The sequence below is a fragment of the Crinia signifera genome, chromosome 7, assembly GCF_055691185.1.
Source record: "Crinia signifera chromosome 7, ASM5569118v1, whole genome shotgun sequence".
NCBI lineage: Eukaryota > Metazoa > Chordata > Amphibia > Anura > Myobatrachidae > Crinia > Crinia signifera.
In genome coordinates this window covers 19,311,933-19,336,788 of record NC_139223.1, presented here as the reverse complement: position 1 = coordinate 19,336,788, position 24,856 = coordinate 19,311,933, and the positions used below count along the sequence as shown (strand labels likewise).

The 24,856-nt window shown below is 49.1% G+C and overlaps 1 protein-coding gene across 6 annotated transcripts; it reads left to right on the top strand.

Annotated features, from left to right (window-relative positions):
• The first annotated feature begins 437 nt into the window (after nucleotides 1-437).
• SH2B1 (SH2B adaptor protein 1) lies at nucleotides 438-21,798 on the top strand. Of its 6 annotated transcripts, none has more exons than XM_083152545.1 (10): nucleotides 440-1,820; nucleotides 6,863-7,701; nucleotides 8,984-9,085; nucleotides 12,626-12,717; nucleotides 15,134-15,243; nucleotides 15,411-15,599; nucleotides 15,757-15,968; nucleotides 16,060-16,231; nucleotides 17,882-17,981; nucleotides 18,958-19,117. In XM_083152545.1, the coding sequence occupies exons 2-10, from the start codon at nucleotides 6,889-6,891 to the stop codon at nucleotides 18,974-18,976; spliced, it is 1,809 nt and encodes a 602-aa protein (XP_083008671.1). In that variant the 5' UTR covers nucleotides 440-1,820; nucleotides 6,863-6,888; the 3' UTR covers nucleotides 18,977-19,117. The 6 variants fall into 6 exon arrangements, with proteins under 6 accessions (XP_083008670.1, XP_083008669.1, XP_083008671.1 ...); XM_083152546.1 differs by having other exon boundaries at nucleotides 17,882-17,977; nucleotides 18,958-19,096; XM_083152542.1 differs by lacking the exon at nucleotides 17,882-17,981 and having other exon boundaries at nucleotides 15,137-15,243; nucleotides 18,958-21,798.
• Nucleotides 21,799-24,856: the final 3,058 nt, after the last annotated feature.

The window sequence follows — 24,856 nt, the reverse complement described above, 5'->3', positions numbered from 1 at the left end:
CTAGTTCACTCTTTCTGACAAAATATTTCTTAGATGGACAAAACCATGTGCACTGCAGGTGAGGCAGGTGTTACTTGTGCAGAGATAATTAGATTTGGGTGGGGTTTTACACCTGCTTCACCTGCAGTGCACATGGTTTTGTCCATCTAAGAAATATTTTGTCAGAAAGAGTGAACTAGAATAAGGGCCTCAGTTCCTGCTGGAGCCTGCTGAAAAATAGCCCTGGGTATGACTGTAATTTTTCTGAGGGGCCATCACAGTGAGTGTAGGGTACACAGAAGACCCTCTCTGCTGCCTGTCACTGTGGCTTCTTCACACACACACAGCCTTTCATTCCGCCACAGATGCAAAACCCTGTGAGCGACGCTTCCGCCGCCTCTATGGTATACGTGGGCCGCTCTCGCTTTGTTTACATGCAAGCTCGCTGGTTCTCGTGGTGACGTCAGGGGGACGGCGCAGGCGCAGTAGCAGCGAGGCCGCAGCCCCATGAACGCGTCTAGACCGAGCCAGTCAACAAGAGGAACCGGGGAGCGCAGGAGGGAGGGGCCGCTGGCAGCAGGAGGCAGCATCTCTGGGACCCCGAGTTACCGGGGAGACGAGAACTAGCATCTGGGGGGCTGCAGAGACTGCGGCTTATCTGGGCTTGTGGTGGGCGCAGCGCAGCGCACACTGCCAGCAGGAGGCCATAGCTGCCACCAGGAGCCCCCACAGCACTGATACAGGGGGGAGCCGGCCCACCTGTCACTGGGGCCCTACACAAGGAGCCCCGACAAAGGCAAGAACAGGCCCACTTGTCATTGGGGCCCTACACCAGGAGCCCCCACAGCACTGTCACTGGGCCCTTCACCAGGAGCCCACCCATCACTGTCACAGGAGCCATTCATCGGGAGCCCAACCATCGCTGTCACAGAGGCCTATCACTGGGAGCCCACCCATCACTGTCACAGGGGCCCATAACTGGGAGCCCAACCATCACTGTCACAGGGGCCCTTTATCGGAAGCTGAACCATCACTGTCACAGGGGCCCATAACTGGGAGCCCAACCATCACTGTCACAGGGGCCCATAACTGGGAGCCCACCCATCACTGTCACAGGGGCCCTTCACCGGAAGCCCAACGTCACTGTCACAGAGGCCCATTACTGAGAGGCCACCCGTCACTGTACCAGTACTGGGAGGCCATACACCTCAGGAGACCATAGCTGTCACTAGGGTCATTCTCAGGAGCCCACCCATCACTGTCACAGGTCCTTGGCAGGCCATAGCTGTCATAAGAGCCACTCTCAGGAGCTGTCATTCTCAAAGGGACTCTTCCTTGAGATCCCACCCATCACTGTCACAGGGGCTCTTCCACAGAGGAGTACCCATTTCTATAATAGGGTAGTATTCCTCAGAAGCTCAGCTATTATTTTCACTTGGGAGCTCAGGTATCTGTGACATTGGTATCCCACCCATTTCTGCCACAGGAGATTCCTTTCTTCGTTTTGAAGACCACCCACTGTCTAACCAACTATATATATATTGGGCATTATTACTCCAGCCCCAATCCCACCGCCTGGGATACAAATATACCCTTTGTACCGTGCCTCACTTGTCTTCCTAGTCTTAGTTTTAAACTGGTTCCTAAATGTCCTGAAACCCCCACAAATACCTTGGGATTAGCAAGATACTATAAAGCTAAACCTTATTTAGTGAGTGGTCAAGCAGAAAGGCTGGGGCCACAGCCCAGGAGAATCGCACACAGCCAGGGGCCACATCCTGTGGACCCTGTGCAGGGAGGAGCCAGGACAGGATGGGGAGAGGTAAAAGGGCCACTGCCAGGTAAATATAACCTAACCATTCTTATTGTGTGTATTTCCATGTGCTCTGTCAGTTCTCAGCTATGATCCTGCAGTGCAGGCCTTTCCCTGTTATCAAATCATCTCAATATCTGTGTATGAATCCTCCTTCCACGGCCAGATGATTTGATTAATACCACATGGCACATATGGTGTGACCTTGTAATCACAGATATTCATTTTCACGGCTCGTTAGTCGCAGATGCCTTATTAGCCGGCTGTACAGGTTTGGTAGTATATTGTGCAGAAAGTGAAACAGCTGTTTATAGAGGAGCAGCTGATTATTACTAGTATCGCTGTGCACAGGGATTAACATCAATGAATGTCGGATTAACCGGTGACTCACACTTCTGGCTCCACCAGGGCTGGGGAATCTGGGAGCCTTAACTACTACTGCCGAAATGCTATATACACACACACTGTGCTCTAGGTCACGTCATATAGCCAAATTACAACATTTACCTGGGGTGTTATCAGTTACCAGAGTTAGAAGACTGTGCTAAATGCAATATGTAATTGTCCTGTAGTTTAGTGAGTACTGTGTATATTACTGGATTAGCGCATGGTACCGATGTAAGCCTTTGTACTCGATTGTATAATTTCAAATTGAAGCTTTGACCGAATCAATTTCATGTTATTAATATTATAAACCATTGTGGCAGGCTATAAGATCAGCTTGTCAGTTCTCCTTTATTTCTACTGGTTTGTAAATTGTATGCATTGTATTGTGGCTACCATGGTGACCACAGGCACATGATGCAGTCAGCAGAGAGTCTTTGGAACACCCCTTTGACCTCTTTTGTTTTCAGTGACATCCTCACTCCCTCTCTCTAGCTCCTCTACTGAGTGGTAACATTGGAATAGTGTCCCCTCCAGGTAAAGCAAGCGCAGTACCGAACCTAAGCTGTGTTAATGCCAGCGATGCCCCAGTACTGTATTTTCTTTTTCATTGGGGGATATTGGCTGTAAGGTTGGGGACTGGGAGGTCTGCTTAGCGTAAGGTCTCCTCCAGACATATTTTGGACCAGAATAATTAATGTTCAGTTTCTATTTCATTGATACACTATGTACAGATTGGGCAGCATAAGAGCATCAGCCTTTATTTAGCTATAATGTCTATAAGGAAGTCCTGCAAAAGAATTCCCAAGTGTTGGGAGCCGGCAGTTCTGTAACAAACAGATCGTTATGCAAATGTCAGGGGTGTGAAGATGGGTGCAGGTACCTTTGTGGCATCTGATATCTCAGTAATGTTTACATCATACTTCCCAGCCGGTACCCCATGTTGCTCGCCTCTTTCCAGCCAGTGCCCCGTGTCGCTCACCCATTCACAGCCAGCGCCCATGTTGCATGTGGCTTTCTCTCCGATTGTCAGCCGGGGCCCCCTGTCGCTTGCTAATTGCCAGCTAGCGCTCCTTGTAGTTTGCTCCTTCCCAACTGGTGCCTACTGTCTCATTCATATGTGCTTGTCTCTCGCTGATTGACAAGCAGTGCCCCCTGTCTCTCGCTGATTGCCAATCAGTGCCTCTTGTCACTGGACTATTTCCAGACCTGTATCTTTTCCATATTGTCAGTCTGTTCTGTGTAAGGAACACTTTGCAAGCTTGTGGGGAATAGGTAAAAGCTGGAACGCTGGACCAGCTCCCCGCAGCAAACGTTGCAATTTCGGAGCTGGTCTTGCTTATTATCGTTCTTCCCCGTCTATGGGGTGGCCTGTCCTGACAGCTGTCAGGGGGGAGGGAGAGATTACACCCTCCCTGTATGGTCCAGACTGTTGGGGTTATTACCCCATCCCTGGACTATACAGAGAGGTTGGTGTCTGTCCGCCTCCCCGGTGACAGCTGTCATAAGTTGGCTAAAGAAAGCCGGTCCAGTCTGGCATTTCGGAGTCTGCATAGTTTCGGTTTCTACCTAATCCCCCGCTTTTGCCACATTTAATTTACTCAAAGCAAGTTTGTTCCCCAATACCTTGCCAGCCTTCCCATCATTCATGGAATGCCAGCTTGTGCAATTTTTCAAGTTTACTCGCTATTTACTTCCTACCTCCCCCATTGAGCTGCCACCTCCTGATTTTTACATAGCAAATTCCATCAATACACAAGCACACTCATAGGAAAAGTATGACCTCTCTTGGGATCTTTTATATTGGTACATACTATATACAGAGCTGCATCAGCAGATTACACTGGAATAAGTATCAGCGTGGTAAAAACCGCAGGATTTGGTGCCGTCAGCGATGGCTTAAGTAAGAGAAGGAAAAGCACACGAGAGAAGAGGGCCCTGCTCGTGAGAGCTTACATTCTAAAGGGGGAGGGGGTGACACAGATTGTGTAGAAATGAGCAAATAACAGTGGGTTAGGATGAGAAAATGCTGGGATTGGTGAAGAAGTGGATCTTGAGAGCCCGTTTGAAGTTTTGTAGAAAGGTGGTGAGTCTGAAGTAGAGAGTTCCAGATGAAGGGGGCAGCACATGAGAAGTTTTGGAGGTAAGAGTGAGAGAAGTAATCAGTAGGCAAGAGAGGCGGCCTGCATTAGTGGAGTAAAGAGGACAGCTTGGGGCGTAAAGGGAGATGTGTTCAGAGATGAAAGTGGGTGAGAGCTTTGGAAGTGAGTGTGAGAAGCTTGAATTGTATTCTATAAGGGAAGGGAAGCCAGCGAAGGGCTTGTAGAAGAGCAGAGGTGGATGTAGTGTTGGTGTGGAAGTTGGCATTGAGGATAGATTACAGTGGAATCGCATACCACGTAGTGAAAATTGCACCATGATTTGCAGTACAGTCTATTTCTACTATCTCAGAATGAGGGCCATGCTGCTCAATGCATATTTCAGGCTCTATACACCACCACAATGGATTTGAAATGAACAAGATTTGCTCTAACCGCAGACTTTCAGCTTTAATGGGGTGTATTCAATGCAGTGGGCGAGCGGTGACAATGAGCAGGGCTTCCTGCTCGCTGTCACCACTCACCCTGTCAGTATTCTACACACACACACACACCCCTCATACGCCAATTCCCCCTCGCTCAGTTTTTGGAGCGAGGGGGAATTGGCGTATGCGGCTCCAGAACCAGCGAGACTCGCGGCTAAAAACAGCGAGTTTTCTGCATTAGCCGTGGGTCTCGCTGTTTTGGGGAATTCTCGCCGTCCTGTGATGGCGAGGATTTCCCCAGAACATTGAATAGGGCGAGCGGCTGGCGAGGGGGTTAAACAGCGAGGACCCCTGTTTTTTTGCAATCCTCGCTGTTTAACCCCCCCCCCCCTTGCTGGTCGCATTAAATACCTGCCTATGTGAGGGTATTTACATCCAAATCAGGAGAACGGTGCAGGAATTACAACAGTTTCTATATGTGCCTCCCATTTTTAAGGGACCAAAAGTAATGGGACAATCAACTCAAAAGCCACATGGACAGGTGTGGGCTAGTCCCTCGTTATTTCATCATCAATTAAGCAGGTACAAGGTCTGGAGTGGATTCCAGGTGTGACATTTGCATTTGGAATCTGTTGCTGTCTACTCTCAATAGGAGATCCAATGATCTGTCACTATCAGTGAAGCAGGCCATCATTGGGCTGAGAAATCAGAACTAACCATCAATCAGATAGGAAGAACATTAGGCGTGGCCAAATCAACTGTTTGGAACATTTTTAAAAAGAAAGAACGCACCGGAGAGCTGAGCAACACCAAAATACCTGGAAGACCATGGATAACAACTGTGGTGGATGACAGAAGAATTACTTCCCTGGTGAAGAAAACTCCTTCACAACAGTTGGCCAGGTCAAGACCACTCTCCCGGAGGTAGGTGTATCGGTGTCATGGTCAACAATCAAGAGAAGACTTCACAAGAGTGAATATAGAAGGTTCAACACAAGATGTAAACCATTGGTGAGCCTCAAAAACAGGAAAACCAGATCTAAAAAAGCCTTTACAGTTCTGGAACAACATCCTATGGACCGATGAGACAAAGATCAACTTGAACCTGAGTGATGGGAAGAGAAGAGGGTGGAGAAGGAAAGGAACTGCTCATAATCCAAAACATACCACCTGATCAGTGAAGCATGGTGGTGGTGGTGGCAGTGTCATGGCGTGGGCATGTATGGCTGCCAATGGAACTGGTTCCCTTGTATTTATTGATAATGGGACTACTGACAGAAGCAGCAGGATGAACGCTGAAGTGTTTCCAGCAATATTATCTGCTCATATTCAGTCAAATGCTTCAAAACTCATTGGACGGCGCTTAACAGTGCAGATGGACAATGACCCGCAGCATACTGCAGAAGCGACCAGAGAGTTTTAAGGCAAATAAGTGGAATGTTCTGCAATGGCCGAGTCAATCACCTGACCTGAATCCCATTGAGCATTTCACTCGAAAACAAAACTGAAGGGAAAATGCCCCAAGAACAAGCAGGAACTGGAGACATTTGTGGTAGAGGCCTAGCAGAGCATCACCAGGGATGACACCCAGCGTCTGGTGATGTCTGTACGTTCCAGACTTCAGGCTGTGATTGACTGCAAATGATCAACAGTGATAGTTTGATTTAGGATTGTTTAGTTTGTCCCATTACTTTTGGTCCCTTAATAAGTGTCAGGCACATATAGAAACCGCTGTAATTCCTGCACCGTTCTCCTGATTTGGATGTAAATACCCTCAAATTAAAGCTGGAAGTCAGGTTTGGTTTGGTTCATTTCCAATCCATTGTGGGGGTGTATAGAACCCAAAATATTAGAAGTGTGTCGATGTCCCAATATTTATGGACCTGACTGTGAGAAGGACTGTGTTGCCCTTCTACTCCACGGGAGGTTATGTCCACCCTGAGCCCATCCTTTAACAATGTTTAGAGGGTTTGACAGCTGCCCAATGTCACAGAAGAAAACTAAACTGGACATCTTCCAGTGCCATGTGCAGGGAATAAGCTCTCGCACGCAGGACCCTCCACCCTCTGTCCCCTCGTATTGCCTTGTTCTGTGTCTATACCTATAATGCAGGGACAATGCATGTCTTTCACGTAACACTTTTCTGCTGTTGTCCTATCTAGGAGCTGATCCAGCCTGTTCCCCCACAATGAACGGTAGCCTGCCCTTGGAGGGTCATTCCTCCTCTCCTTCTCCAAACTGGAAGGAATTCTGTGAAATCCATGCTCATGCTGCTGCCCTGGACTTCGCCAACCGGTTCCGGGCTTTCCTGACTGAGAACCCGCAGTACGCCACTCCAGGAGCTGAAAGCAACTTCTCCAGACGGTTTGCGGAGCATTTTGTGGAGCACTTTGAGACCGAAGTGAATAAGACCCAAATTCCTGATGGCCCCTCTCCCACTCGCTGCAGCATCGCCCCATTCACAGGAGCTCACACCTCCACCAGGGACCTGTCGGAGACCTGCAGCGACTCCTCGCTGGCCTCCCCGGTTGAGGCTCAGCCACGGCAAGACTCCTCTGGGATCACGTCTGGTCTGTCAAGCAGCCAGTCTCATAGCTCTGAGGATGTGTCCACCTCTTCAGCCACTGCAAAGCCGCGTCTGAAGAAGCGATTCTCCTTGCGCAACGTGAGCCGCAGCGTGCGAGGGAGCGTCCGGGGCATCCTGCAGTGGAGAAGCTCGGCGGAGTCTCCCACGGAGGAGACTGGGGCCAACAGCAACTGCAATTCCTCAGCCAGCCGGGCCGGAGCAGAACGATGGACGCACAGGTTTGAGAAGCTGCGGCTAGGCAGGCCTCCTGCCCCCAGGGCTGAGCTGCGTGACGTGAGGCGTGAAGGTGTTCTCAATTACGTTGTGGCTGAGGAGGTCAACAGCAGCAACCGGGCCAGGTGGCAGAAGTGCCGGCTCCTCCTGCGCAAGGCGGAGAGTGATCGCTACCTGCTGGAGTTCTACATTCCTCCCAAGGTTCGTTGGTCTCTTCCTCTATTGTACAATTTTGTCTAAAGCAAAATACACACTAGAGGATTATTCAAAATATAGGTCCTTACGAGCGATATCTTTTAAAATATTGTCTAGTATGTAAATTCAATACTGTTGCATGCTCCCACGCATCGTCGGGGACTCCTCCCATCTTCTGAAATTGCAGGTTGATTTTGGCTATATAGCTAACGACTCACATGTTCAGCGTGTACCGATATCGTTCAGTGCGTACACTCAATTCGACCATCCACGGCCAGTACCGTCTAGTGTGTATGGGGCATTATTTCTGTATGTATAGCTGGCTGCTTTAAGTAAACTCTTCTCACGATTTAGAATCGTCTTATGTGAGGAGGTGAGCAAAAAAACATGAAATGGAAAAATTGTAGGTTATGGAGATTGTGTGGGGGGAAAAAGCATAGGTACAGATCTAAATGGCAGATATGGTGATCTAAGTGACCACATCAGGAAACGTCTGTTTCTGGTAAACAGACTTGAGTAGAGTTTTGGCTTTTAGTAAAAGCTGCATAATGGGTCCTGGGGTTATTGCTGTGAGATAGTTGGGAGGGCTCCACCCATAAAGGCTTTTTCAGGATTATAAGCCTTCTGCATGAGAGCAGGATTATTGGTGCCTGCACCTGTAACAGGGTGATAAAAGCTGTCTTAAGGCTTGGGTCTGGGGGGTGCAGGCAGCAGGCCTGTGGTGATATAATGACTGCAAGTACTGTGCACATGTCTGTGTTCGAGGTATAAGCATAAGATCCCACCACTCATTTAAGGAATCTATTATGTTTAGTTAGTGCCAAGATGACCTAGGTCTGGGGTGCTGGTTTTCCTGGCTGCTTTGTGTTTGGAGGTGCTGGAGGAGAGGACACCCCTAACCTGATCTCCTAACAATTGCTTGACACACTAAACCTCCGCTAGCAGACCCAAATTAGTTGGTGTCCGGACCTCAACATTTGCGAGATGAGATGCCAGCATGACAGGCGCCTGATTAGCGTTGCACATTTGTCTGCCTGTTTAAGCAGCCAGATTCTGAATCTGTAATTAATATTTAGAAGTCACAGCACAGTGTGGCCTGTATTTCAGCACTGATATGCAGACCAGACCTGTGCTAGAAGCACCACAGCAGAGAGCATCACCCCTGGCAGGAAAGAGGAATTGCATGGGTTTTTAAAAATTGCAGTTTACTATAACAAACACTTGACACAACTTGTATTGTTCTTTGTAGCGTGTGGTGCCATTTCTAAAACTTTTTGTTGTTTTTCAGGCCACCAAGCCACGGGTCAACATCCTTTGTTCGTCAATTGCCGACGTACGGACCACAACCCCTCTGGAGATGCCAGACAAGGAAAACACTTTTGTGTTGAAGGTAGGAATCAATGATACAGACAGAATTCGACACGCGCTGCGTTTGGGTTTTAGAACGGTGTTCTATGTATAATTAATCATCCGCTGTATGCTTCGCTTTGCCTCGTCTAGGACGTTCCTCCCAGTACTCAGTAGTAGCATAGAGGGCGGTGCATACCCGTTCGGCACGGGCCGTGCTCGCTACCGCGGCCGGTGGATGAGGTTTGCGCGTGTGCAGTTTCCCAGAGCGAATGCCTTCAGCAAGTTCCACATGGTCAGAAGCAGGGGAACACACACGTCGCGAAGCGTACGGTAGAAAAGTCATGTCCAGACTGACTCTATACGACCAGTGGAGCGACCATGGGAAGATGTCTCCTCCTTCGGCCGCATGCGAGCGCATGTGTAAGATGTCCAGCGGGGCAGCGTTTACCAGCAAACATACACAGTCTAGCGAGCAGGTCTGAATCAGGCCTATAGTTTGTGCGGTAGAAATAGACATAAATCCATGGAGTACAACCTATTTATAAAGTTATACTATAGCATCCTATCTCCAGCGTTCTCTGAGCCCTACCGGACCTCTCGCTATGCATTATTATTAATGGCTGTTTTCACTGAAAATTGGTCCAACCCTTTCCCACATATATGAAGTGAATCGGCCGTCACAGCCGTTTCTGGCGGATGATTCCAGGTCTTACTGCCTGTACTGTGAAGAAGCCTTTCCTCTGCTGCATGTGACCTCTCCTGTCCTCCAGCCTTAGGGGATGCCCAGGCGTATCGCATGTAATCAGGGCCCCTGACAGATCTATGTATTAACCCCTTATGTATTTATAGATATTAACCTCTTCAGCGCCTTCCTTCCGATGTAATTGTTCCTAGCCTGGCTGACCGTTCCTCATAGTCCAACGCCTCTAAACCCTTCATCAATTTGGTTGCCTTTCTCTGGCCCCTCTCCAGTTCCGTAATATCTTATTTAAGGTGTGGTGCCCAGAACTGGACACAGAATTCCTGTGGGGCCTTTCTAATGCTTTATAAAGGGGTAATATCACTGTCTTGTCCCTGGCCTCTATACCGTGTCATCCCTGGCTGCTATACCGTGTCATCATTGTGTCATCTCCTAGCCTCTATACCAGTGGTAGCCAACCCTAGCCCTCGAGAGCTACCAACAGTTCACATTTTCCAGACAACCTAGCTGCTGCACAGCTGCACTCATTAATCACTGACACATTTTAAAAGATCCACAGATGGAGCTAATTAGCTCACTTGTGATTCTGTGAGGAGACCTGCAAAACATGCACTGTTGGTAGCTCTCGAGGACTAGGGTTGGCTATCCCAGCACTATACCGTGTCATCATCGTGTCCTCTCCTAGCCTCTATACCGTGTCATCCCTGGCTGCTATACCGTCTCATCCCTGGCCTCTATACCATGTCATCACTGTGTCATCCCTGGCTGCTATACCGTGTCATCCCTGGCTGCTATACCGTGTCATCTCCTAGCCTCTATCATGTCATCCCTGGCTGCTATACCGTGTCATCTCCTAGCCTCTATACCATGTCATCCCTGGCTGCTATACCGTGTCATCCCTGGCTGCTATACCGTGTCATCCCTGGCTGCTATACCGTGTCATCCCTGGCTGCTATACCGTGTCATCCCTGGCCGCTATACTGTGTCATCCCTGGCCGCTATACTGTGTCATCCCTGGCCGCTATACCGTGTCATCCCTGGCCGCTATACCGTGTCATCCCTGGCCGCTATACCGTGTCATCCCTGGCCGCTATACCGTGTCATCCCTGGCCGCTATACCGTGTCATCCCTGGCCGCTATACCGTGTCATCCCTGGCCGCTATACCGTGTCATCCCTGGCCGCTATACCGTGTCATCCCTGGCCGCTATACCGTGTCATCCCTGGCCTCTATACCGTGTCATCCCTGGCCTCTATACCGTGTCATCCCTGGCCTCTATACCGTGTCATCCCTGGCCTCTATACCGTGTCATCCCTGGCCTCTATACCGTGTCATCCCTGGCCTCTATACCGTGTCATCCCTGGCTGCTATACCGTGTCATCTCCTAGCCTCTATACCATGTCATCCCTGGCTGCTATACCGTGTCATCTCCTAGCCTCTATACCATGTCATCCCTGGCTGCTATACCGTGTCATCCCTGGCTGCTATACCGTGTCATCCCTGGCTGCTATACCGTGTCATCCCTGGCTGCTATACCGTGTCATCCCTGGCCGCTATACTGTGTCATCCCTGGCCGCTATACTGTGTCATCCCTGGCCGCTATACCGTGTCATCCCTGGCCGCTATACCGTGTCATCCCTGGCCGCTATACCGTGTCATCCCTGGCCGCTATACCGTGTCATCCCTGGCCGCTATACCGTGTCATCCCTGGCCGCTATACCGTGTCATCCCTGGCCGCTATACCGTGTCATCCCTGGCCGCTATACCGTGTCATCCCTGGCCGCTATACCGTGTCATCCCTGGCCGCTATACCGTGTCATCCCTGGCCGCTATACCGTGTCATCCCTGGCCGCTATACCGTGTCATCCCTGGCCGCTATACCGTGTCATCCCTGGCCTCTATACCGTGTCATCCCTGGCCTCTATACCGTGTCATCCCTGGCCTCTATACCGTGTCATCCCTGGCCTCTATACCGTGTCATCCCTGGCCTCTATACCGTGTCATCCCTGGCCTCTATACCGTGTCATCCCTGGCCTCTATACCGTGTCATCCCTGGCCTCTATACCGTGTCATCCCTGGCCTCTATACCGTGTCATCATTGTGTCATCTCCTTGCCGCTATACCGTGTCATCCCTGGCCTCTATACCATGTCATCACTGTGTCATCCCTGGCTGCTATACCGTGTCATCCCTGGCTGCTATACCGTGTCATCTCCTAGCCTCTATACCATGTCATCCCTGGCTGCTATACCGTGTCATCCCTGGCTGCTATACCTATTTTTATGCTGGCACTAATAACATAGTTTGTGAGGTTGAAAAGAAGTCCATCAAGTTCAACCTATCTATAAAATTATACTATTGTATCTTCTGGAGACTTTTCTGTGTATATGAATGGACTCCCCTCGCTGAATTATGCCCAATCCCTGATCTGGTCACCAGGTCTGGGGAATGTGATGGTGGGTGCTTGGCATGGGTGTGTGTGGGAGATCTGGACCGCCGCGGGCTTGTTGTTGCCTCCGGAGGAGGAGATATGGTTCATGCTGCAGCCACTGAGAGGAATTCTGAAAGCATTAATGTGCATCCACACATGTTATATCTGTGGTGCGACGGTGACCGATGGTCATTTAGGACATCTTAGAGCTTGATATAACCAGCAGTGATGTCTGTCTGTAACATTTCTGGTTCCATAGATGTAATAACGTTAGATTTGCAGGCATCTGCACATGTTCGTCGATATAGTCGTTAGTTTTACATCAGCAGTAGGTTTTGCAGTAAAGCTGGCGGCTGCCAATCACAGGCTGTTACGTTTGGCCCTCAGGTTAGTGGTTGTTTCTGTCCTCTCCGCGATACTAACAGTCATTTCCCTGGTGTCCCCTCCCTAGACAGAGAATTCCTCAGAATACATCCTGGAATCGGTAGACCCGTTGCAGATGAGGTCATGGCTCTCCGACATACAAGACTGCATGAGGTCCAGGTAAGACTCACCACTTGAGAAGACCTCTTTCTTCCCGATGGCCAACTGATTGCGCTGGATGGAAGTTTGATCAGTTTGGTTGGCCGCTGACCACATTGTCTGATAAATGTCTAAGGGGCCTGTTAAATATCAATCCTATGTCCTAAACCACAGAGTGACTGAATCCATGAACTGAGAGAATCTGCTCTTGTATATTCACAGGAACTAAATCCCGAGGGTCACTGTGTAGATCTCTTATAGAGTAATTTTTTTTCTTTCTTTTGTATATAAAGAATAATACAGAACAACAGACATAGGGCCTGATTCAGAGTCCATTGCAGTTTTGTGACACTTCGTAAAACTGCAACTGGTGGCGCCAGGCTGTGGGGTACCTGGCCAAATAGCACAAGTCCTGATTGCCCTGCTGGCTGGGTCCTGCTCTGCGATGTACATCACTAAAGTGCGAGTATAGCGAACCGCTTGCACATTTCCACTGTCCCCCAGCAGCGAAGGCAGCCGCGGACCGGACATGGATGTCGCGCTCAGCCGCCGCGGTGGCCCTTACCCCGAGCACTCGCTTGTGTTGTTCAGACCACGCCCACAAAACGGTCCATTACCCGTATGTCGCAGCTTCAACTGTAGTCACTGCAAGTCCAGGGGCGATTTTCAGGGATCAGCGACGGAGTCTGTTTCGGGCCTATAGTCAATACTTTCTAAGCACTCCATCCAGATTTTTGTTTTGTAATGCTGCGGTATGTAGGTGTCCCAATATAAACTAGGTAAAGATTTTGGGCCGGACGGGACACCAAGAGAACTCTGACTTGTGCCAGTTTGCAGTTACTGCACAACCACGGAATGAGTGTCTATATTATATTGTCTATATTGAGCAGTCGGTGCTGCCATTGTTAACGGGAAGGCTAATCAGGATGCCAGGTGTTAGTCATGTACAGATGGAGCAGGCTCCGTCTTTGCAGGGGCTGGCGATTCTATTGACAGCCCCCACCAGCGGCTGGCACTCGCCAGGGGCATGCGCGCACGAGAGGTGCCCCTCGCCGTCCCCCCTATCCCTGCCCGTCTCCCTGAAAAGGAGACGGGCAGGATGCTGCTGCGGTGCCTTCCTGAAACTGGGACGCGTGTGCGTGTGAGATTCACGTGCGTCCCAGTCAGATGGAGTGCCTCTGCTCCGGCGATCGCCAGCGCAGGCATGCAGGCGATCCCCGGCCAAGGATCTGTAGGTCTGAAATTTCCATATACGATAGAGCCATTAACTATTACGACACTGTATCCCAACCTCATCCCACAAGGCCCACTATCTCTCCAGGTTTTAGGGATATCCCGGCTTCAGCACAGATGGAGACCTGAAATGTACGGTACACACCAGAACAATTTTTGCCTCAAAACACCCATTTTAGATACAATCTCGACCGATTGTATGTAAATTGGGCATGTTTTGGGCCATTTTTGTTCCAATCCGACACGCGGCCCCGCGGGTCGTTTCACGGATCCTACCTGCAACGGGTAGGATCTGGAAACGACCGTTCAGCCGGGTACAGGTCGAGATCAGATCGGATTCAGATTGTGTGCAGGTCGTGAGCAGATCATGTGCTCCAACAGATCGTGAGCCAATCGTCTTATGATCTGCTCACGACCTGCATTGTTCTGGTGTGTACCAGGTATTAGACATTGCACGCAATCATACAATCTGGAGGGACTGTATGATGGATTGTATGCAGATTGTGTGCACATCATCGTGTAATACGTGGCCCCGGGGGGTTGGAGGATTGGTCCTCTGATCTGACTTGCTGTCAGATCAGTTGGGATTGGGAGCAGATTGCATGTGCTATTAAGCCCCCCCCCCCCGGCCTTCTGGCTAGGGCCTTATTCTTTTCTTTTTATGATTTGCACGTTTTGCACTTCACGTTTTTCGTTAGTTTGTCACGTTTTTTCATTTGGGTAGTGCGGCTGTCCCTAACAGGCCTTCCGTTCCCCAAACGTGACTGGGACTCTTCACCTTTTGGGGAGAGTCCCGGTTCCCTCGAGGGCAACCCCGAGCCGCAAGGCGGAGGGAAGCCTAAGTCGGGTCTCTCCAAAGCACGGGCTGCGGAGGACCCACCGTCCGAAACCCTTCCGGGGGTGGAGGAAACGCGGGTCCCTCTGAGCTTCGGCGAAGAGGACCCACCGATCCCTTTTTTCCCTTCCTCGGCCTTATGGTTGAGGGGGGTCAGGGGAACCATGGGGCCTTTCTCCTTTGGGAGAGGGCCCACACGTTCGTACGGCTGCCCCCTGTGCACGCGTTTAGTCACGTCACTAAAAAAAAAGAAAAAGAAGTCCTTAACATGACCATTGCAGTATTCATTTCCGTTGGCCCTGGGAACTCCTGCAGCAGAACACAGTGTCTCGTCTCTGCTCCGATAGTAACCTGTTCCCTTTTACTCAGCAGGGACAAGGTCGACACCTCCGACCTTCCACACGTTAACCATTCGGAAAGCATGCCCAGCAGGGATCTACCTCTCGTACCCACAGAGAGCAGCGAACAGCTCAGCCAAGGTACGTCTCTCTGCCCGTCTGTAGCCTGGGTTGGTTTCTTTTTGTATGTTCCATTAGGATGATCAGCTTCTGGGTAATGTGGAGATAGCATGAGAAGGGTGGCATGACCTGTGTTTAAAGGCTGCGGCCCATACACCCCGTGACCGTGTCCTTTTGTGCATGGACAGGAGCCTACGGAGGCCTTTCCGACCGGCCTTCGGCCTCCATCTCGCCCAGTTCCGTTTCCATGACACCCTCACATTTTGACTCTATGGAGCTCCTCCCACCAGAGCTGCCACCAAGAGCCCCCATCGACGAGGTGGAGAGACCCCAAAATTCTATCAGCAGCTCCTTCCCTGATACGCCTGACACTACAGGTATGATGTTCCGAGCAGAAGCAAAGATCACGTCGCCAATCGAGTGGTTTGTACTATAGTAGGGATTAGAGCAGTCGGCCTGTGTGTCCTCTTCCGGGGGGGGGAGGGGTTTTCATGCTGTCAGCGTTTATTACACCCTATTCCACCCTCTCTCCAGCTTCATTCCTGTTCCAAGCAGAGCCAGACCCAGGAGATGGTGACCACCCGTTATCCGAGTACCAGTGGTTCCACGGCACCCTGTCACGTCTCAAAGCCGCACAGCTTGTATTAGCAGGCGGCACCAACAGCCACGGCGTCTTCTTGGTGCGGCAGAGCGAGACGCGGAGAGGAGAGTACGTGCTGACCTTTAATTTCCAGGGAAAAGCCAAGGTGAGTCTGGAATCCAGAACTGCTTCCTTACTGCTTTGTCCGCTGCCAGATTTCTCCTATTCACTCCTTCTGCGATCCTTCTCCCGCTCAGCACCTCCGCCTGTCCCTGAACGAGGACGGCCAGTGTCGGGTCCAGCACCTCTGGTTTCAGACCATCTTTGACATGCTAGAACACTTCCGCGTGCACCCCATCCCCCTAGAGTCTGGGGGCTCGAGCGACGTCACCCTCATCAGCTATGTGGTGTCTTCTCAGAGGTTGCACGGTAAGAACAGGGCTCGAATCGCCCCATTTGCTCTGCTTATAAAATAGATTGATCGGTGGAAGTGTTCATTAGCCTGGAAGTAAGGACACCCAGCAGCTGCCTGCTTGGATTGATAGATTTGTGAGGCCTTTACTTTCCAGCTCGCAGTGTAGATCTACCTAGTGTACTGTTAGGGTAGACGTGTATTGTCTCTCTGTACCCTCCTACGTTATAAATGAACAAGTTGGGGTTTTTAGTTTTTGTGCCTTTTAGCCTTGGCTTTGTATCATTTGGAGGATTTACTTAATGTATCTGTCCTGGCAACTGACCTATAACTGCACAGTATAGAGCTTTGCCTTGTCCCTGGGAACCCACAATGTATGGCTGATGCTATAAGTACATGGGTGAAAAGCAGAGGATGATGGGAAGCGGAGGCAAGTGAAAGCCGTCTGAAGGTACAAAGTGGCTTTTAATTATTTATTTGTGCGCTTGGAGTAACGCACATTTTGGTATAACGACATCTACCAGTCATGGTCTCAGCCCCTGACTGGTGGAGGGAAGTCCTGAGGGTGGATCACTGCATAAGCTGTCTGCATCTGTCACTGCATCAGCATTGGAGCCCCAGTGTTCTTCTGCTCATTATAAGGGAGGTGATCAGTCAGTTGGTGTCATTTGTCGCACTTTGGGACAGTATCCACTCATATAGGGGGGGTTTTGGGTCACCACCTGTGAGTTATTTTGCAATATGTAAGAGTTTTTTTGCTTACTAAAAGCAGCCAAAGTAACACACTGACGCGTTTCATTGTGGAATAATCCACAACTTACTTCATCAGATGAACTTGTGGGCTATTCCACAGTGAATCGCGTCATGTGGGCAACCACTGGAGCAGTCATTACATCCTCCATTTAGTAATAACACAATCTTCTAGGGGATGCAGTTAAAATCCCAGCGGTCGGGATCCCGGCGTTCAGAATCCCGACGCCGGAATCCCGACCGCCGAAATGCCGACACATTCTCCCTCCTGGGGTGTCCACGACACCCCTGGAGGGAGAATAAATTAGTGTGCCGAGCGTAGCGAGGCACCGGGCCCGCTGCGTGGCGAGCGCAGCGAGCCCGCAAGGGGGGGCGATCCACGTCCCCCCCCTTGTCGGCATTTCGGCTGTCGGGATTCTGGCGTCGGGATTCTGGCGTCGGGATTCTGAACGCCGGGATTCAATACTGAATCCTCTTCTAGTTCCTCTGGGATTCTTTCAGCTACATGGTAATATGAGAGCTCCAGGAACTGTACATTCACCTACAACACACGGTATCTTTGCCGATCGCTAGATTTGCAGCTGAGTCTGTCTCCTCCTCACTCCCTGGCATTTAAGTGGCTGTAGGAAACCCATTGCATATTCAGTGTTTTTCTAGATTACCCTAAAGTGATACATGACTGTGTAATACAAGTGCGTGGTATATTCATGTGCTTGACGTTTACCTACAGGTTTTGGGCATCCGGTTGTGGCCCTTAGTGGCTACTTTTATTAGAGGTTTGCGGAGGAAACCTATTATTGTCTGCAGTGGAGGAGACCTCTGTGCTTTTCCTCTCCACCCTCCCCATCCCACCCATCCCCGATACATGCATTACTTCCCATCCTTTTCTCTGATTGGGCCCCGTCTGTTCTTTGCAGGCCGAGACAGGGCTGACAGTAGAACGACCGTGTGTGAGGTTCCCCACCGCATCCCCGAGTCACCATCAAATCCCATCTTCATTGGAACGAATGACTGTATGTAAGTGCTGACTACAACCATCCATGCCCCCATATGTTCCCCTTACCACAATCCCTCCCGCTGGGAATGTCTTCCCAGAAAGGTGTCCATGCAGAGGGTGTACACCAGCATCTATGGGAGGGGGGGGGGATCATTGTGTATATTGTATTGAAGATAAATGCATAGTGTGCCAGAGAGACACCAGGTTACTGGCTGCCATTACAGAGCATCGCGTCCCAGGAAAATGCTAAGGTGGCATTATAACAAAATAATCCATGTACTGGTGGTTTGTTCCCTCATCTACATCCGTGATTGTTCTGGAATTCTTCACCTTTCGAAAACCCACGTAGTTCCTTTTTCCTGCCTTTGCTTTGTGGCAACTAGCGCACTCTGGTCTATACCTAAGCATTGAAATACAGACCAGAGTGGGCTAGAAGTGCCACAACAGAAAGTGGCACCCCAGGCAGGAAAGCAGAACTACGTGGGTTCCTAAAGGTGCAGGGTGCTAGAATGAACACTCTACAATTTGCAGAGTTTTATTGTATTTAAGGGTTCATGAATCTGTACGTAGCTACATTGTTTAGCGCGCATACTTACTGACGGTGTGGACTAGATTTGAGACGGTTAAGATAAAAGAAGTTCCGTGTAGCGCCACCTCTGGCGGTGATGAGCGACTGCCTCTTGTCTACAGGACAAAATATCTGCAGCTTTAGAATCGGATTAAGTGTCAACAGCAGAAACATTATCCTAAATCCAGATCACACTCCACCCACATTTAACACTTTCCACCAATAGAAATCCGAGTTTAAGAAAAACATTTTTTAAATACTTATTTGTGAATGTTTTCAAGGACCTCCACCTGCTCGGTGCTTTGTGTGTCCCTTTCTACATTGGTAACTCTTGGGTTGAGTGTTTGGCTCCAGGGTGGAGTGTTTCCTGGGTGTGGACCGGTCTATACACAGGTTGTTGATCCGTTGTTTTCTCTTCCTTTCCACAGAGGCAGCCAGCAGCCGTAACCCTCCCCCGCTGCCCCCCCACCCTTTGTCTCGTCACCAGAGTGCAGAGGGGAGCCTGCAGTCCCCCTGGTATCCGCTCAGCACCTCCCCCCAAGAGGAACCCCTGGCCAGCAGACCCCCTCCGGAGCCCCCAGTCGCTCAGCACGAGGAGGGGGCACCAGCTGCCGAAGACCAAGAGGAGGCTGCCGTCCTCCTGCAGCAGCTCCAGCCAGGGGGCGCTAGCTCGGAGGACACAAGCGATGCCAACGCAGCTCTGAGGGCACGGGCTGTAAACAACCAGTATTCCTTTGTATGATTGGGGGGTTGGAATGACTTAACGCACATACTTGGAGTTTAACCTTTCCTCATTTGTCTAGGCTCCTATATCGCCTGCTTATTGCAGCTTGTCGTGACAGTTATGTGATCTCGCAAACAGACACACACACACACACACACACACACACACACACTAACGTGCCTGGGCATGGTTATGCCATGGCTGAGCACAGGCCTAGTGCATAGGTCAAAGGAAACACTACATGCCAGTATGCCTGGTTACACACTACTGCCTGCACTACCCCTTCTGATACACTACGCGGCTTGTAGAGGTGTGAAATGCACCCTAACTTGCCGCTCTCTGTATAGTGAGTCATACTCTGTACCTGATTGGGCGCTTTACATTCTATTCCGCTAATCTTATGATGCTTGTTCCTGCCACCTAAATACTTCTTTCCGCATGGTCTGTCATTGGTGTAAGCTGTAGCGGTTAGCCCTGGGAAATTACACCCATCAGCCTTTCTAGAACTCTTATCGGTCACCGTTACAACCTCCGTGGGGCTTATATGCTTCGCATTTGGTTGGGGAAGGGGGGTTAGAAGTGTAAATCTGAACATTGTGGGTTAAGCTCTGCAGTCCTAACTGCTGATGAACCACTCGTCCTAATATTGATCAAGTCATGTTCATCCTAGCACCCTGCACCTTTCAAAACCTGTGCAGTTCTGCTTTCCTGCTTGGGAGGTCGCACTCTGCTGTGTTTCTTCTAGCACATCCTGGTCTGTAGAGCAGTGCTGAAATACAGGTCCTACTGTGCTAGGAGCAGTGACCCAGGGAAGAGAGGTTACAAAGGTAACGCCAATAGTAAGCAGGAGCCACAGCACATCTGCCAGTTAGTGGAATGTATGACTGTCTAATTATCCGTTTGGTAGTGCAACAGCAAATAACAGGCTGGATATTAGTTCTGCCCATTAAACGGCCGCTGCAACAAGTGCACAGTGGATGTGGAGCACTTTAAAGGTACGCAGGCTAGACCATTTAGGTACTGAACAAAAGAATTTGGTGGAAACGGTAAAGGTCTTAAAAAGCGGCAAGCATTGTGGGCTTCAGATTATTTGAGGATCATCTATGGTACTTTCCAGACCTCCAATCACAATATAGCAGTATTTGGGAATCACTACATTTGGTGGCCCTGAAACCAGCCACGGTCTTCTCTAACCTACACTAGTATTTCTGTCGCTGATGCTACGGGGCGCGACTGGACATAAATACAAGGCGGAGAATTGCTGTATTCAAGAGCCAATGTTTTTGCTTTAATGTCTCACCTTTTGATTTGGGGAAATGAGGAGTGTGTGGGGGGGGGGGGGGGATTAGGGGATGAATTCAACGGTACATAGTATACTGAGGAAATAATGATTTTGTTTTGTTTTTGTGGGGGGTGGGATAGCCTCTTCATTGATATAATTCCCCTTAGGTACACATGTAAGGAAACCGAGCGTATTATAGGCTGCTTGTCTTTCCATGGCCTCCGTTAACCCCAGGGGGCGCTATATATTTTTGTTGTTGATGATGTATAAGAAAAAAGGCTTCGTGGTCATATGCTGCTCAGATCTAACGGATACATTACCTGGTACTTCACGTCTTTCCCATTCTACCGCTAAGGGTTATTGCCTGACCGACCCAAAGCCGACTACTCGCGAGGGAAGGAATGTCACTACTAAGACTCTCCCTACACTCGGAACATTAACCCTCTCACAGCCTGAGCAAACCCTGTGTCTATGTGCTTACACGAGACCGCAACGCCACCACCTCCCTCTCCGCATCTTGAGACAATGCCAGCTCACCCTTCAGCGGGTTGTGGCAGAGAAGTAGTGTTTATGTTTGAGTTAGAACGTATAGGTGAGGATAGGCACGCCAGAAACTGGTTATGTACCTTTTAAGCGGAGGCCGCCATTTTGAGGGACGAGCGGGGACAGTCTTTGAGAGTGCCGCTCTCTGTCTCACGCCGCCTTGAGTTCTTAATGAATTATAAGCTGCGTTGTCATGGCTGTTAAGCCCCACCCACAAAATGTCCGTCTCCCCCTTACGTGCGCCGGTTTGCCTCAACAGTGCGTCATCAGTCCATCATTTCAATTGGATGTTTAATCTACATTTTGACAAGGGTGTTGGGCTTCTTTTAATTCTGCTCTATCTATGTATGTGTGTGTATATATATATATATAATATATTATATATATAATTCTCCCAATTAAGTAATCCTTTTTTTTGTTTTGTTTTTTTATTTATTTTTCTACTGTGTAATAGTGCATATAGGTACTTTTTTGTTTTGTTTTGTTTCTGAAGCTTTTTATTTTATCTAAGGTTTTTTGTTTGTTTATTTTGCATTTGTAAAACCGTATTTACGTTTAAAAATCTATTTGCCTAAAGTATATCTTTAAATTATTTATTATACAAAATTGTTCGATCGGTTTTAGATACAAAAAAATAAAAACCGGGGGAAAGGAGCAGTTTCTTTCTTCAACATCCAAAAAAAATGTATTGTTTAACAAGATTAAAAACACTTAACTATGTTTTTTTTTTGTTCCCTCCTTTGTCTCCTTGTCTTTCTTTCACTCCATATTACGCTTCCTCAAGGGTAGACCAGAGTAATGCTGTGAACACATGGCCGATTTGAACTACAAAGTCCAAATCAAAGCAAAAATGACACAGATACCCCTTTCACACTTAGGGGGTTATTCTAGTCCATTCTTTCTGACAAAATCCTTCTTAGATGGACAAAACCATGTGCACTGCGGGTGGGGCAGATGTAACTTGTGCAGAGAGAATTAGATTTGGGTGGGGTTTTTCTTCAAAGTGAGATCTATATTGAAGTGTAAAATCATGCAGTCAGTATTTTCCCTGCACAGAAACAAAATAACTCACCCAAATCTAATTCTCTCTGCACATGTTACATCTGCCCCCCTGCAGTGCACATGGTTTTGTCCATCTAAGAAGGATTTTGTCAGAAACAATGAACTAGAATAAACCCCTTAGCCTTTTAAAACAGTAAGAGCTGCAGTGTGAAAGTACCAATTTTAAATTACCGGTTCAAGAAAACCGGTAATTTAAAACCAGTAAAAAGAAGGATCCTACACGGTTCATACCCGCTATTTGTGCAGTGTGAACGGGTCTGAACCGTTATATTGGATCCCACACCGGTATAGTCATCCCCTGCCTGTATGTGTCTGCTCCCTGATCTCACCTAGTAAGCAGCACATCTGCGCCTGATACGTGCACTACTCCCCGCTGCAGACATGGCGACGGAGTGCTTGTATGTGGCTGGCTGCAACCCACACTGTGCTGTAGCCTCGGCACCTGCTACACAGCCCTCCGGGGTCCAAAGTACAAATGTATTATTGCAATACAAACATAGGTAGGCCGACGTTTCAGCACCACGCAGGACATTTTTCATCAAAGATCTCCGTGAACAGAAAACCTTGAGAAAATTGCTCTTGATAATAACACCCTCCAGGGGGGCCCCGGAAAGTTGTTGTACCGGGGCCCAGGATTTTTCTTGGCAGCCCTGGGAGTGTGGGCATGGTTGCTGGATGATTGCTTGCACACGTTCTTAGCCGGCAACTGCCAATGGAGTTAAGGTACTTGTTTCCTAGCACGGCGCCCACGATATTCAGTCGTATGGCTTTTTTTCCATCACATCGCATGCCATATTCCTGTATGTGATGGGATTTTAAATTGTATAAGCCCCCTAATGGGTTTATTCAATGTTAAATGTCCCCCAAATACGATTTTAAATTGTATATGCACCCTAATGGGTGCTTACAATGTTAAATGCATCCCCACGCCACCCCCACTATGAACATCAACCCGAAGCGTGGCGAGCAGCGGCGGTATGCGTCCTCCGACCTTTTCATACCCCACTATCCACGGAGTTGATTTTATATAGTGCGGCTAGCCCGAAGCGTGGTGAGCGGATGCATATTACTTTACATGTATTCCGCGTCCCCTCGCGGGGCGCACTGCGCTCGCCACGCTTCGGGCTCGCTGCGTTTGCCACACTATCTAGAATCAACTCCACGCCGACGTGGATGGTGGGGGTGTGAAAAGGTCGGAGGACGCGTACCGCCGCCCCTCGTGGGCTCGCTGCGTTCGCCACGCTTCGAGTTGACGTTCATTGTGGGGGTGCATTTAACATTGTAAGCACCCATTAGGGTGCTTATACAATTTAAAATCACATTGCATTGTATGGCATTGTATGCCATAAACAATGGTATACAATATTAATTGTATCTTATTGGGTGCCAATCGCATACCATTGTATGGCTTATGGTATGCGATGCGATGGGCGTCGTGCTAGGAAACAAGTACCGGAGTTAAAGTCCCACCTGAAGGCAATGAGGTAGATTTACTGATGGGTGAGTTTTTGGAGAAATGTTATGGTCATACATCCGGAAGACATTGCACCCAATCATACAATCTCAATGGATTGTAAAATGGATTTTATGCAGATTGTGTGCACACGATCATACAATCACATAATCTCCCAGCCTTGGGAGATTGGAGGATTGGTCCTCTGATCTGATGTGCCGCACGTCAGATCAGTTGGGATTGGGAGCAGATTGCATGTGCTTTTAAGCACATGCAATCTGTCATTAGATGGCTCATACAACCAGTCATGTGACACTCCCTCCCTGACTAGCAGAGAGGTGCAGCTTCCGGGCGGCCCGTGGTAGTGAAGATTCTTAGAGCCACAGAAGTTTCCAAGCGGCAGACTGGCGGACAGCTGAAGAGAGCGGAGGACGCCCTTTTGCTCAATTCTGTCTCTACTCTGAAAACAGTTTTCAGAGAATTGCTGCATTCGGGCTGTTTAATAATGGAGTAGCGCACCAGATGGGCGGGATGCTTTAACATTTATCACCTGTCCCCCACTGGGCTTCGCATTGTTAATGATCACATATGCTCTAACATATGCGATCAGTAACACAAGGGACAGCCCTTGTAATGTGGCTCCGGCGCAGAGCATGCTGTGACGGATCCCTCACACAGCGCTGCGGTAAGAAGCCCATAGGCTTCTGCAGGGACTCACCAGCTTTTGCTGGTGATTCCCTCTGCAGCGCTGACACTGCGGAGGGGTGTTAGAGAATACAGAAATGCGGTAAATACCCCGATAATGTTGTTGTTTTTTTTTACAGCATTTCTGGTTTAGATCATCCCACCCCAGATGTGATCAGATTGGTAGTTGCTGGCAACCTGTAAATTTAAAAAAATAATAACTGGATTTTTGGTACTCCTATCCTTTTGATCCTAGTAGGCCAGCCCCCTATTTAAATGAAGCTTCAATAATACAATCATGCAGCAGATGGATTGTATGACAGATTGTGAGTACATTGTGTATCCAAAAACCACCAAGGACTGCCGGGAAGATGAAGGGAAATTGGACACAATCATGAATGTACGTTAGCAACCAATCAGATTCTATCTATGATCCTCTAAAATAGAGATGGGGAACCTTCGGCCCTCTAGCTGTTGTTGAACTACACATCCCAGCATGCCCTGCAACATTTTTAGCATAGCTAAATAGCAAAACTATAGCAGGGCATGCTGGGATGTGTAGTTCAACAACAGCTGGTG

Coding starts and splice junctions, on each gene's coding strand:
- SH2B1 (XM_083152540.1), top strand. CDS start 6,889: ATGAACGGTAGCCTGCCCTTGGAGGGTCATTCCTCCTCTCCTTCTCCA. Junction 7,702..8,983: donor AGTTCTACATTCCTCCCAAG/GTTCGTTGGTCT, acceptor GTTGTTTTTCAG/GCCACCAAGCCACGGGTCAA. Junction 15,969..16,059: donor ATTTCCAGGGAAAAGCCAAG/GTGAGTCTGGAA, acceptor TCTCCCGCTCAG/CACCTCCGCCTGTCCCTGAA.